The sequence below is a fragment of the Cuculus canorus genome, chromosome 5 (genome assembly GCF_017976375.1).
Source record: "Cuculus canorus isolate bCucCan1 chromosome 5, bCucCan1.pri, whole genome shotgun sequence".
NCBI classification, from domain to species: Eukaryota; Metazoa; Chordata; class Aves; order Cuculiformes; family Cuculidae; genus Cuculus; species Cuculus canorus.
In genome coordinates, this window is record NC_071405.1 from 43,654,035 (window position 1) to 43,667,678 (window position 13,644).

At 44.4% G+C, this 13,644-nt stretch overlaps 1 protein-coding gene across 3 annotated transcripts in view; it reads left to right on the forward strand.

Moving 5' to 3' along the window:
• The window catches only part of CHID1 (chitinase domain containing 1), a 139,992-nt gene that overhangs the window by 36,163 nt on the left and 90,185 nt on the right, over positions 1–13,644 (forward strand). For all 3 annotated transcript variants that reach the window (XM_054068301.1, XM_054068303.1, XM_054068304.1), the window contains 2 exons: positions 6,325–6,426; positions 13,328–13,483. In XM_054068301.1, coding sequence (XP_053924276.1) covers positions 6,325–6,426; positions 13,328–13,483 — 258 coding nt within the window. The remainder of the gene's footprint in view (positions 1–6,324; positions 6,427–13,327; positions 13,484–13,644) is intronic.

Here is a 13,644-nt window from a genome sequence, read left to right on the forward strand (position 1 = left end):
CAACCGAAGGCCATTCTTTCTTGTGTTATCACATATCACTTGGGAGAAGAGACCAATACCCACCTTTCTGCAACCTTCTCTTAAGTAGTTGTAGGGAGGGCCTGCCCTCAGCCTCCTCTTCTCCAGGCTAAACAACCCCATTTCCTTCAGCCACTCCTCGTAAGACTTGTTCTCCAGTCCCTTCACCAGCTTTGTTGCTCTTCTCTGGACATACTCGAGGACCTCAATGTCTTTCTTGTAGTGAGGGGCCTGAAACTGAAGCTCGGATTCAAGGTGCAGCCTCACCAGTGCTCAGTACAGGGGCAGAATCACTTCCCTGTTCTGCTGGCCACGCTCTTTCTGATACAGATCAAGATGCCATTGGCCTTCTTGGCCACACACGCACACTGCTGACTCATGTTCAGTCAGCTGTCAACCAACACCTGCAGTTCCTTCTCTGCCAGGCAGCTTTGTAGCCACTATTCCCCAAGCCTATAGTGCTGCACAGGGTTATTGTGTCCCAGAGCGCAGGACCTGGCACTTGGCCTTGTTAAGTCTCATCCCACTAGTCTTAGCTCATTGATCAGATCCCTCTGTAAAGCTTGCCTACCCTCAAGCAGATCGACAGTTCCTCCCAGTTTAATGTCATCTGCACACTTGCTGAGGGTACATTCAAATTGGCTAAATCTATGAAAGATAAAAAAAAATCTTTCTACAAATACATTAACAAGAAAAGAAGGACTAGGGAGAATATTCAGTCCCTATTGGATGCAGAAGGAACAACAGTGACAGGGAATAAGGACAAGGCTGAGGTACTTAATGCCTTCTTTGCCTCGGTCTTTAATAGCAAGGAAAGTTGTTCCCTCTGTGTACAAACCCAGGAGTTAGAGGAGCAGATTGAGGCTCCCATGATCCAAGAGGAGGCGGTTAGAGACTTGCTTGCCCAGCTAGACACCCACAAGTCTATGGGGCCGGATGGGATCCACCCAAGAGTATTGAAGGAGCTGGCAGATGTCCTTTCAAAACCCCTTTCCGTCATCTCCCAGTGGTCCTGGCTGACTGGGGAAGTTCCACTGGACTGGAGGCTGGCTGATGTTGTGCCCATCTACAAGAAGGGTTGCAGGGAGGATCCAGGGAACTACAGGCCGGTCAGTCTGACCTCAGTGCCAGGGAAAGTCATGGAACAGGTAATCTTGAGTGCTGTCATGAAGCACATGCAAGACAACTGGGTGATCAGGCCCAGTCAACATGGGTTTACAAAAGGCAGATCTTGCCAAACCAACCTGATCACCTTCTATGACAAAGTGACTCGACTACTGGATGGGGGAAAGTCTTCCTGGACTTCAGTAAAGCCTTTGACACAGTTTCTCACAGCATTCTGCTTCAGAAACTGTCAGCCTCTGGCCTGGACAGGCGCACACTCGCCTGGGTTGAAAACCGGTTGGATGGCCGGGCCCAGAGACTGGTAGTAAATGGATTTAACTCCAGCTGGAGGCAAGTGACAAGCGGAGTTCCTCAGGGCTCGGTACTGGATCCAGCCCTGTTCAATGTCTTTATCAAAGACCTGGATGAAGGCATTGAGTGCACTCTCAGCAAGTTTGTGGATGGCACTAAGCTGGGTGGAAGCGTGGATCTGCTGGAGGGTAGGGAAGCTCTGCAAAGGGATCTGAACAGGCTGGACCGCTGGGCCGAGGCCAATGGCATGAGGTTTAACAAGGCCAAATGCAGGGTGCTGCACTTGGGGCACAACAACCCTATGCAGCGCTACAGACTGGGGGAAGAGTGGCTGGAGAGCTGCCTGGAGGAGAAGGACCTGGGGGTGGGTAATGGTTGACAGCCGACTGAACATGAGCCAGCAGTGTGCCCAGGTGGCCAAGAAGGCCAATGGTATCTTAGCTTGTATCAGAAACGGGGTCACCAGCAGGTCCAGGGAGGTTATTCTCCCTCTGTACTCGGCACTGGTGAGGCTGCACCTTGAGTACTGTGTTCAGTTCTGGGCCCCTCACCACAAGAAGGATGTTGAGGCTCTGGAACGCGTCCAGAGAAGATCAGTGAAGCTGGTGAGGGGGCTGGAGAACGAGTCTTATGAGGAGCGGCTTTGAGAGCTGGGGTTGTTTAGCCTGGAGAAGAGGAGGCTGAGGGGAGACCTTATTGCTCTCTGCAACTACCTGAAAGGAGGTTGTGGAGAGGAGGGAGCTGGCCTCTTCTCCCAAGTGACAGAGGACAGGACAAGGGGGAATGGCCTGAAGCTCCACCAGGGGAGGTTCAGGCTGGATATCAGAAAAAAATTTTTCACAGAAAGAGTCATCGGGCACTGGAACAGGCTGCCCAGGGAGGTGGTCGAGTCGCCTTCCCTGCAGGTGTTTAAGGAACGTGTGGATGAAGTGCTTAGGGACATGGTTTAGGGAGTGTTAGGAATGGTTGGACTCAATGATCCAGTGGGTCCTTTCCAACCTGGTGATTCTATTCTATGATTCTATGATAATCACCTCTTTTGACTGGCTGGTTATACTGTGTTTTATGCACCTCCAAATGCAGTTTGTCCTCTTGACTGCCAGGACATGCCACTGACTCATACTGAGCCTGCTGTCATCCAAGATCCAGGATAATGTACTATATGCATTGTGATGGACTTTACATTGAGACCTCAGCTGAAATGAATGATTTGTTGTACATATATAGTATCACAGGTGTTTTTTACTGCAGTTAAAGTGCCATAAATTTAATCTCTGCAGTGAATTTCTCCTTGTGGAGCAACTTTTGTAATCCATTTAGATGTAAATTTGGCTGAGATTAGATGACAGTTCCCAAAGCTGTGTAGTTGGGTTTTTTGCTAGTATTTAATAAGTTTCAGACTTAACTGTATTGAACAATGATGTAAGAGTCATGCAAGGACACTAATGCATTCAAGCAGAATGTTAAGGAAATTGAATAACATTTTTTCAAGGTATTGAGATAAAAAAAAATACAAATGCAAATATCAGATGAAGTCTCTAGCTCTTAGAAGAGCAATAAAAAGGATTTAGTGTAAGCTAACAAAAAAAGAATACCATTTTCTGCTTAACTTTACTTCTTGAATCCAAATTGTTTCATATTTGTAGTGCATGTTGCATAATTTCAGTATATTTTTAGGCCAGTAGGAGCAGATTCTTGAAAGAGCAGATGTCTATTCAGTGTTCACACTTTTAACAAGTAGATTTGTTAGACTTCAAATGGGATTTAATGTTTGAACTGTGTCTTATGATGAACTCAAAGATAAAGCCAATTAAGTAGTTCAGAGGTCAGGGTTAATTCCATGCAAAGAGACTTTTTAGGTATATTAAATAATTTGCTTTTCCTGTTATTCATCTTCATACACCTGACTTCTGCTTCTTCATGTTTGTGATGTTGATAGCAAGCATATAAAATCACCAAGGTTTTAGTCACCTGATAATTTAATAATACTTTACTAATAAGTCTTTGCTGTGTATCTTGTGCAGTGCTGATAGATGGTGATGAAGTTTCTGAATGTTTTGGAGATGGTATTCAAGGCATATAGGAATGACAGGCTTTTGTGTTAGACTTGGAAACTTTTATTCTCATGGACTTTGCATATTATGTGTCTTTGACTTTCTGTGTGCTGATTTTCTTAGCAACATAGTCAGTAGAACATACCTTCCCTTGAGTTTAGTTTGCGTTTAAATATCAGAATAGTTGGGAAACCTCATATGAGAAGCATAGTAGCTGTTGAAAAATATGTAGTTTTTATCCTTGAGTGCCAGTTCTCTTGACCAGAACTATTCTCAAGTTATGAATCAAGTAAAAACTGGTTTTTGCTCCAGTGGACAGTTTCCCAAACTGCTGGACTAGAGCAGGATTGACTGGTTTTGCTGATTGAGCTAGTAAGTGGTGCTTTCTGTTGAAGTGTGGTGATGTTTTAACCCTATCCATGAATGAACAACATGTATTCATTGCTGCTGAGTTTGTTCCAAGTTGGAAATGTACACCCATGCTCCTCAAGTGGCATTCCTTTGTAGCTGAGGGGTTCACTTACAAGCTTAATTTGGAGAAAATGATGACAATATCCATTTTAACCTGCATGGGTTTTTGTGTGTTTTTTGTTGTTGTTGTTGGAGTTCATGGTTTTTTCCTATTCCTTCACAGTAGATATGAAAAATATACATAGAGGACAAGTCGCATGTACTGGTTTCATTAAAGGACTAACCCAGCTTAATCTATAAAGCAATCAAACTTGCCCTAATATCTAATACACATTATAATTACTTTTTATGCTTTTCACTTCATGAGTAACGAAAACCAATTTACTGAAAATGTGTTTTGCTAGAGCTTGGGGAATTGCTTTGCCTAGACATCCAAGTTGCCATGACATTGTTCCAAAGACGTCTTCCATATTTTTTATTCTTGTAGAACAACTGTAGTTTGCAATTGCAGTAAATGACAAGCGGATAACTATCAAAAAAACTGAGTTCCAGCAATACTTTCCAGAAGTGAAGTTTTATTTTAATTTGGTAAAACCTCAGAAGGAAAGGGATAGAATTTTCTCCTTAATATGACAAATATATTGCTGGTTCTGAAAACTTGAGACATCCAGAGCACCACTAGGCTTCATACAAATTACGGCTACATAATCCCATGTATTTTTGCTCACATTCATTGCCCTGACTGGCAAATATAATTCATACTTTGCTCCTTTATGACATAATAGGCATGTTAAATTATTTATTCTGCCGTATTTTGTAACCTGTACTCTGTAACCTCTTTCCTAATGTGATGGAACAGAAAGTGTCCTTGTAAACCCATAAATGAATGCTTTTATGCTCTGGAGATCCACTCGGAACATATTGTTGGATTGAGAATTTGCACACTGATCCAAAAGTGATAAGGGTCAAAATAAATGATTTTTCAGTTTATTACTTGCATCTGTCACTGAGCATCTTTTTGGTTTTCACATTTAGGATGGAACATGAGTGGTTTTACTGTGTATCTTGACTAGGCAGGGCTTGCCTACTAATTTCTAGATCAAGTAGTTGTTTCTGATATTACTGGGAAGGCCTAGATTCTTCAGTCTCTCTCCCTCTACTTTCTAGAGGAATTTTGTACAAGTCTGCCTCTGAAGTGTCACACCACAGAGCTTGTAGCTGTTAAACCACCATTTTTTTTCCCTTTTCTTTTATGATTTTTGCCTGTTAACCCTGCTCTCCCAGACTGTTTAGGACAATATGCTATTTCTTCACCTGTCTGCCTCATCTTAATGTGCTTCAGAGCCTTCCGGCTGAGAACATGGTTCTCCTGGCAGCAGCGTCTCTTTTTTAGTTCAGTCCCATCTTTGCAACATGATTAAGACTTCCTTATGTTCCCTACTCTGCTGTGTTTGTTGCTAGTTTGAAGTTACGAATTCTCCTTGAAACAGACTTAGTGTTTTCAGGCAACTTGTGTGCATTAATTGTTCCTGAGTTAAAGATTTGAAGGAAGTAAGTAGACTCTATGAGTCCAAAACTGTCAAAAATACACCCCTCACCCATGAAGCTAAGGTACATACTAACCCAGTACTAGATTTTGTAAATTAAGAATAAGCTAAAAAAGGGGGAAGTAGCAACTGTTTTCCATATTACATACAAAGATATGCTGAAGACATAACTAGACTTTTATCTAGAGAAGATCATGGAATGGATTTCTTCTTCCTTCTCAAAAGAAGAAATGAACATCTTTTTTTCTAAAGAAAAGAGATTTGTGTAGTCTTTTGCTAAAAGCAGTCAGTTGTACTGGCCTTCTGCTTTTTAGGAGTTTTTTAGAAGGAGAATGTGTAGAAACTAAAGTGTTTTTCACTGGTGAGAGGATATTTGTGAAGTGCAGAAAATTATTGCTCCTTTTGAGTTTAACAAAAAAACGCCTTTGGTTTATGCTTTGTATCAACAGCTGTAAACATCCACTTATTTAAGTATGGCTCAGACAACTTAGTTTCCTAAGTATCAGAAACATTTTGAAAGACCAAGCAATGAAAGGTTTTGTACAAGCTTTTAAAGTTCAGTTGATAGCTACCTAAGGCAATTTGATTAGGCCACAGCCCTACAATCACTATTGTTGCCATGCTTGTTTGATAAGCACGCTGTGGAAGTCTTATTCTTCCTACATAAGCACTTTATAAGTAGTGTTGAATATTTTTTTGGTTTTCTTTTTTGGGCATTTATTTTAAGAACAGCACTGAAATATCTTTTTTTTGGCCATCTTGGAATGAAAGGTTTTTCTTACCTGATCAAATAGTATGAAACCTGAAGGAGAGAATAAGCCAGATTATTGTAGTAATTTCTCTCTTCCTGTTGTTTTTGTTTTGCTTTGTTTTAAAAGGACTAACCAGCCAGGAATGTTCACAAAGAAAGAATTTGATCAATTGGCCTCAGCAATAGATGGCTTCAGTCTCATGACATATGACTATTCAACACCACAACGGTAAGACTCTACCTATCTTTATTAGGAAAAAAATGCTGAAGGAAAATCTGACATCTATTGAGATGAGGTGCTAAAGGCTTTTTCAAAGAATACAAACCTGTCTGGAACCTTGAATGAATTTCTAAATGTTGTGCTGTAGGATGCATCTTTCTTGAGCTACACTACGCATTATGCCATGTTAAAATCGCAGATTCTGTTACAGTACAGTCACATCTTATGCTTTCACTGGTGCTTTTAAGTTATGTCGATCTGACTTCAAGCTGCTGATCATTTTTACTTGAAAGGAGGAGGGAAGCACTCTTCACAATGCACCCATTGTATTTGAAATAAATGTAGTTTCTAGGATGTAATACGTACAGTCTGAGCAGGGATTTGATAAAAATAATTCAAACGTTTTCCTCTGAATTACGTTTGGTTGGTCTAAGTATATGAAATACAGAATAATATGTATGTTTTCTCACATTTTTTTTGCCTTAAAATATGAAGACAATTTCCAGCAACATTCCTATACTGTATTAGCATATTGAGTTTTAAGGACACAGATACCCCAAAGGCTTTGAGCAGATAATTAGAAGGGAGTAGAAGATTTTGATATTTATAGGACTATGCTTTTCATAGAATCATAGAATCACCAGATTGGAAAGGACCCACTGGATCATTGAGTCCAACCATTCCTAACACTCCCTAAACCATGCCCCTAAGCACTTCATCCACACGTTCCTTAAACACCTGCAGGGACGGCGACTCGACCACCTCCCTGGGCAGCCTGTTCCAGCGCCCAATGACTCTTTCTGTGAAAAATTTTTTTCTGATATCCAGCCTGAACCTCCCCTGGTGGAGCTTCAGGCCATTCCCCCTTGTCCTGTCCTCTGTCACTTGGGAGAAGAGGCCAGCTCCCTCCTCTCCACAACCTCCTTTCAGGTAGTTGCAGAGAGCAATAAGGTCTCCCCTCAGCCTCCTCTTCTCCAGGCTAAACAACCCCAGTCCTCTCAGCCGCTCCTCATAAGACTCGTTCCCCAGCCCCCTCACCAGCTTTGCTGCTCTTCTCTGGACACGCTCCGGAGCCTCAACATCCTTCTTGTGGTGAGGGGCCCAGAACTGAACACAGTACTCAGAGTGCAGCCTCACCAGTGCCGAGTACAGAGGGAGAATAACCTCCCTGGACCTGCTGGTCACACCGTTTCTCATACAAGCCAAGATACCATTGGCCTTCTTGGCCACCTGGGCACACTGCTGGCTCATGTTTAGTTGTCTGTCAGCCAGCACCCCCAGGTCCTTCTCCCCCAGGCAGCTCTCCAGCCACTCTTCCCCCAGTCTGTAGCGCTGCATAGGGTTGTTGTGCCCCAAGTGCAGCACCCTGCATTTGGCCTTGTTAAACCTCATGCCATTGGCCTCGGCCCAGCGGTCCAGCCTGTTCAGATCCCTTTGCAGAGCCTCCCTACCCTCCAGCAGATCCACGCTTCCACCCAGCTTAGTGTCATCCACAAACTTGCTGAGAGTGCACTCAATGCCTTCATCCAGGTCTTTGATAAAGACATTGAACAGGGCTGGATCCAGTACCGAGCCCTGAGGAACTCCGCTTGTCACTGGCCTCCAGCTGGAGTTAACTCCATTTACTACCAGTCTCTGGGCCCGGCCATCCAACCGGTTTTCAACCCAGGCAAGTGTGCGCCTGTCCAGGCCAGAGGCTGACAGTTTCTGAAGCAGAATGCTGTGAGAAACTGTGTCAAAGGCTTTACTGAAGTCCAGGAAGACTTTCCCCCATCCAGTAGTCGAGTCACTTTGTCATAGAAGGTGATCAGGTTGGTTTGGCAAGATCTGCCTTTTGTAAACCCATGTTGACTGGGCCTGATCACCCAGTTGTCTTGCATGTGCTTCATGACAGCACTCAAGATTACCTGTTCCATGACTTTCCCTGGCACTGAGGTCAGACTGACCGGCCTGTAGTTCCCTGGATCCTCCCTGCAACCCTTCTTGTAGATGGGCACAACATCAGCCAGCCTCCAGTCTAGTGAAACTTCCCCAGTCAGCCAGGACCACTGGGAGATGATGGAAAGGGGTTTTGAAAGGACATCTGCCAGCTCCTTCAATACTCTTGGGTGGATCCCATCCGGCCCCATAGACTTGTGGGTGTCTAGCTGGGCAAGCAAGTCTCTAACCGCCTCCTCTTGGATCATGGGAGCCTCAATCTGCTCCTCTAACTCCTGGGTTTGTACACAGAGGGAACAACTTTCCTTGCTATTAAAGACCGAGGCAAAGAAGGCATTAAGTACCTCAGCCTTGTCCTTATTCCCTGTCACTGTTGTTCCTTCTGCATCCAATAGGGACTGAATATTCTCCCTAGTCCTTCTTTTCTTGTTAATGTATTTGTAGAAAGATTTTTTTATTATCTTTCACAGATTTAGCCAATTTGATCTCTAGTTGGGCCTTAGGCCTCCTGATTTTTTCCCTGCACGATCTCACTTCCTCCCTGTAGTCCACCCAAGATGCCTGCCCCTTCCTCCAAAGCTCATAGACATTCTGTGTTCTTTTTGATGCATCTCAAGATCTCCCTGCTCAACCAAGCTGGCTTTTTGCCCTGCCAGCTCCTTTTCCGGAACACAGGGATGGCTTGCTGTTGAGCTGCTGGGATTTCGTTTTTTAAGAGCGCCCAGCCCTCGTGGGCTCCCTTGCCCTGAAGGACTGTCTCCCATGGGACTTTGCCAACCAACCTTTTGAACAGTCCAAAGTCAGCCCTCTGAAAGTTTAATGTGACTGTTTTGCTAATCCGCTTCTTTATCCCACCTAGAACTGAAAACCCTGTAATCTCATGATCGCTTGTTCCCAGGCGTCCTCCAACGGCCACATCTGCCACAAGAACTTCTCTATTCACAAACAACAGGTCGAGGAGGGCACCATTCCTTGTTAGTTCACTAACCAGTTGTGTGAGGAAATTTTCTTCCACGCACTCCAGGAACCTCCTAGACTGCTTCCTTTCTGCTGTATTGTACTCCCAGCAGATATCTGGAAGATTGAATTCATCCACGAGGACAAGAGATAGAGATGTAGAGACTATCCCCAGCTGTTTATAGAAGAGCTCATTAACTGCTTCTTCTTGGCTGGGTGGTCTATAACAGACTCCCATCACAATGTCTGCCTTCTTGTGGGCTCCTCTGATTTTAACTCATAGGCACTCAGTCCCTTCCTCACCGTAATCCAGTTCAAGGGTATCGAAGCACTCTTTAACATAGAGGGCTACCCCACCTCCTTTTCTACCCTTCCTGTCCCGCCTGAAGAGTTTATACCCCCCCCCCCCATAGCTGTACTCCAGTTATATGAGTAATCCCACCACGTTTCTGTGATGGCAACAACATCATAGTCACCTTGCCCTACAACAGCTTCCAGCTCCTCCTTCTTATTGCCCATGCTGCGTGCATTGGTGTAAATTCACTTCAGCTGGGCTGGTGAACCTTCAGCCCTCATAAAGGGAATAGAGTTCATTCCCAATTGACTGGTCCTTGGAATAACTAACTCCACAGTGCCAGTTTCATTCTTGCTGTCCCCAGCTGTACTCGCCCCCACTTGCTCTGTGGTGGTGTACTGGCGGTCCTCTCCAGCACACCATATCTCAGTCGCTGGAGTCACGCTTCCAGGCTCATTCCCAACTAGCCTGGTCTCCTCCCCCTCCGCCTTCACATCTAGTTTAAAGCTTTGTTTAAATATTTATTTATTTTCATTAGCATTGCTATAAAGCTTGCTCTCCTCTCTGAGTCAGAAATGGAATGAGCAGAATATCCCGACACTGTATGTGTGACAGTTCGATGACTCTATATATTGAGGCTGTACTCTTTTTCTTAATGTAGCTTTCTGTGAAGTAATTGCTTATTTTGGGTTTTATCCATAAATAAGTGTTAAACAGTCATTAAAACCTGTGTTGCTTACCAGTCACTGATTCTGTCTTTCTTTAAGTAAATGGTGGATTTTGTCCAAGTGTGTTGTGCCAGTTTACAATAAAAACATTGAGGACAGTATTGGAAAACAACTGAAGTTATGCAGAGTTTTAAATTATCATGTGGGCGTTGTGCCAGACACAGTGACAGAGAAAATGTCCTAGGTGGAAAGCTTTTCTTTCCCACTGGAAGAAGTTTTGCAAATATCATAGAATCATAGAATGGTTTAGATTTGAAGGTACCTTAAATATCATGCGGTTCCAACCCCCTGCTGTGGACAGGGAGACATTCCACTGGGTGAGGTTGCTCAAAACCTCATGAAGCCTGGCCTTGAACAAGTCCAGGGATGGGGCATTCATGACTTGTCTGGACAACCTGTTCCAGTGCCTCACCACCCTCACAGTAAAAAATTTCTCCCTAGTATTTAAGCTAATTCTCCCCTCTTTCAGCTTAAAACTGTTGCCCCTTGACCTATTGCTACACTCCCTGATAACGAGCCCCTCCCTGTTGTTCCTGTAGGCCCCCTGTAAGTACTGGAAGGCTGCTGTAAGTTCTCCCCATAGACTTTTTTAGGCTAAACAAACCCAACTCTCTCAGTATGAGAGGTGCTCCAGGCCTCTCATCATCTTCATAGCCCTCCTCTGGACTCGCTCTGACAGATCCATGTAATTCCTGGGCTGAGGACACCAGAACTGAAAGCAGTACTCCAGGTAGGGACTCATGAGAGCACAGAAGAGTGGCAGAATCCCCTCCCTTGTTGTGCTGGTCACACTTCTATTGATGCAACCTAGGATACAGTTGGCTTTGTGGGCTGCAAATGCAGATTGCTGGCTCATATTTACCTTCTCATCCACCTGCACCCCCAAGTCCTTTTCTTCAGGGCTACTCTCAATACATTCTTTGCTGAGCCTGTATTTGTGCTTGGGATTCTTTATCCACTGAGTGGTCTATCTGTCAAATTAATGTGTCCGTGATTTAGAGACAAAAATGTCATGTGGGACAGTGTGAAATGCTTTGTTCAAGTCCAGGTAGATGATGTCAGTTACTCTTCCTTTAACCACTAACGCCGTAGCCCTATTGTAGAAGGCCACCAATTTGTCAGACATGATTTGCCCTTAGTGAAGCCATGCTGGTTGTCACTAATCACCTCCTTATTTTCCATGTGCCTCAGCAGTGTTTTCAGGTGGATCTGCTTCATGATCTTGGAAGGCACAGAGGTGAGACTGACTGTCCTGTAGTTCCCCGAGTCTTCCTTTTTGTCTTTTTTAAAAGTGGGAGGTTATGTTTTCCCTTTTCCAGCCAGTGGGAACTCCCACGGACTGCCACGACTTCTCAAATATGATGGGTAGTGACTTAGCAACTTCATCTGCCAGTTATCTCAGGACCCGTGCGTGCACCTCATCAGGTCCCACGGATTTCTGCACCTTCAGCTTCCCTGTATGGTCTCATATTTGATCTTTTCCTTCAGTGTGCAGCTCTTCGGTCTCCCAGTCCCTGCCTTTGTCTACCGCAACTTGGGTGGTATGGCTTGAGCACTTGCCAGGGAAGACTGAGGCAAAAAAGTCATTGACTACCTCAGCCTTCTCCATATCCCGGGTATACAGGTCTCGTGTTTCCTTCCAGAGAGGGCCCACATTCTCCTTAGTCTTCCTTTGATTACTGACGTACCTACAGAAGCTTTTCCTGTTGCCCTTGATGTCCTTGGTCAGACTTAATTCTATGAGGGCTTTAGCTTTTCTAACCTGATCCCTGGCTGTTCAAACAATTTCTCTGTATTCCTCCCAGGCTTTCTGCCCTTGCTTCCACCCTTTATAGGCTTCTGGTTGGAGTTTAAGTCTGTCCAGGAGCTTCGTGTTCATCCATGCAGTCCTCCTGGTGTTTCTGCCTGACTTCCTCTTTGTTGGGATGCATCGCTGCTGAGCTTGGAGGAAGGGATCCTTGAATATTAACAAGCTCTCTTGGGCCTTTCTCCCCTCCAGGGCTTTGTCCCATGGTGCTCTACCAAGCAGATCCCTGAGAAGGCCAAAGGCTGTTCTCCTTAAGTTCAGGATAGTGAGCTTGCTGCACACCTTCCTCATTGCTCTAAGGGTCTTCCACTCCACCATTCCATTGTCACTGCAGCCATGGCTTCCCCTGACCTTCACATTCTGCACTAGTCCTTCCTTGTTGGTGAGAAGAAGGTCCAGCATAACACCTTTCCTCCACTGGCTCTTCTGTCACTTGGAGAAGGAAGATACCAATGCACTCCAAGAATCTCCTGGACTGCTTATTCCCTGCTGTATTGTCCCTCCAACAGATATCAGGGTGTCTGAAGTCCCCCATGTGGACCAGGGCTTGCCAACATGAGGCTGTCTTTAGAAGGCCTCATCCATTCACTCTACCTATCTAGTGTCCTATATCAGACTCCCACTCTAATGTCACCTGTCCCTGCTCTCCCTTTAATCCTGACCCAAAGCCTCTTAGTCAGCTCCTCATCCATATCCAGGTGGACCTTCATGCACTCCAGCTCATTATTGACATAGAAAGCAACAACCCCTTGTCACCTCCCCAGCCTGTCCTTCCTAAAGAGCCTATATCGCTCTATCCCAACACTCCAATCATAGGATCCATCCCACCATGTCTCTATGATGCTAATGAGATCATAGCCCTTCTGGGGCAAACACATCTCTGGCTCGTTTATTCCCCGTGCTATGTGCATTTGCATAGAAGCACTTAAGTTGGGTTCCAAATGAAACTGACTTCTGTGTGACTTCGCCATAAAAATAAATCAGAAATTAAAGAGTGAGCAAGCCTGCTTTGTAGTTCAAGCCACTGAAGAATGTGCATTTAAACTTCATAGGATTGTAGGTTAACCTTCACTGATTTTTGTGTGCCATCGTTTGCTCTTCACAGTTACACTAGTCAAAAAGAGAAAGCTGGCAATGAATGTGTACTGTTCCCGACAACCTGTTTGTTTTTTGCTGATTTGCCAGACCTGGTCCAAATTCCCCTCTTCCCTGGGTACGAGCCTGTGTTCAAGTACTGGATCCTGATTCAAAATGGAGGAATAAAATACTCCTAGGGCTGAATTTCTATGGTATGGACTATTCTGCTTTGGGAGCCTCTGGGGAGCCAATCCTTGGTAGCAGGTAAGACTTCTCTCAATAGTAGGTACTTATGTATGATTCATTCTCACAAAACTCAGAAATTTTGTAAGTATTCTTGTTTAGAAATATGAGTGTGTTAGTAACACAGAAATGACAAAAGTGATAAATCTGCACATGAATTAGCTGCTCAACAGTAACACCTG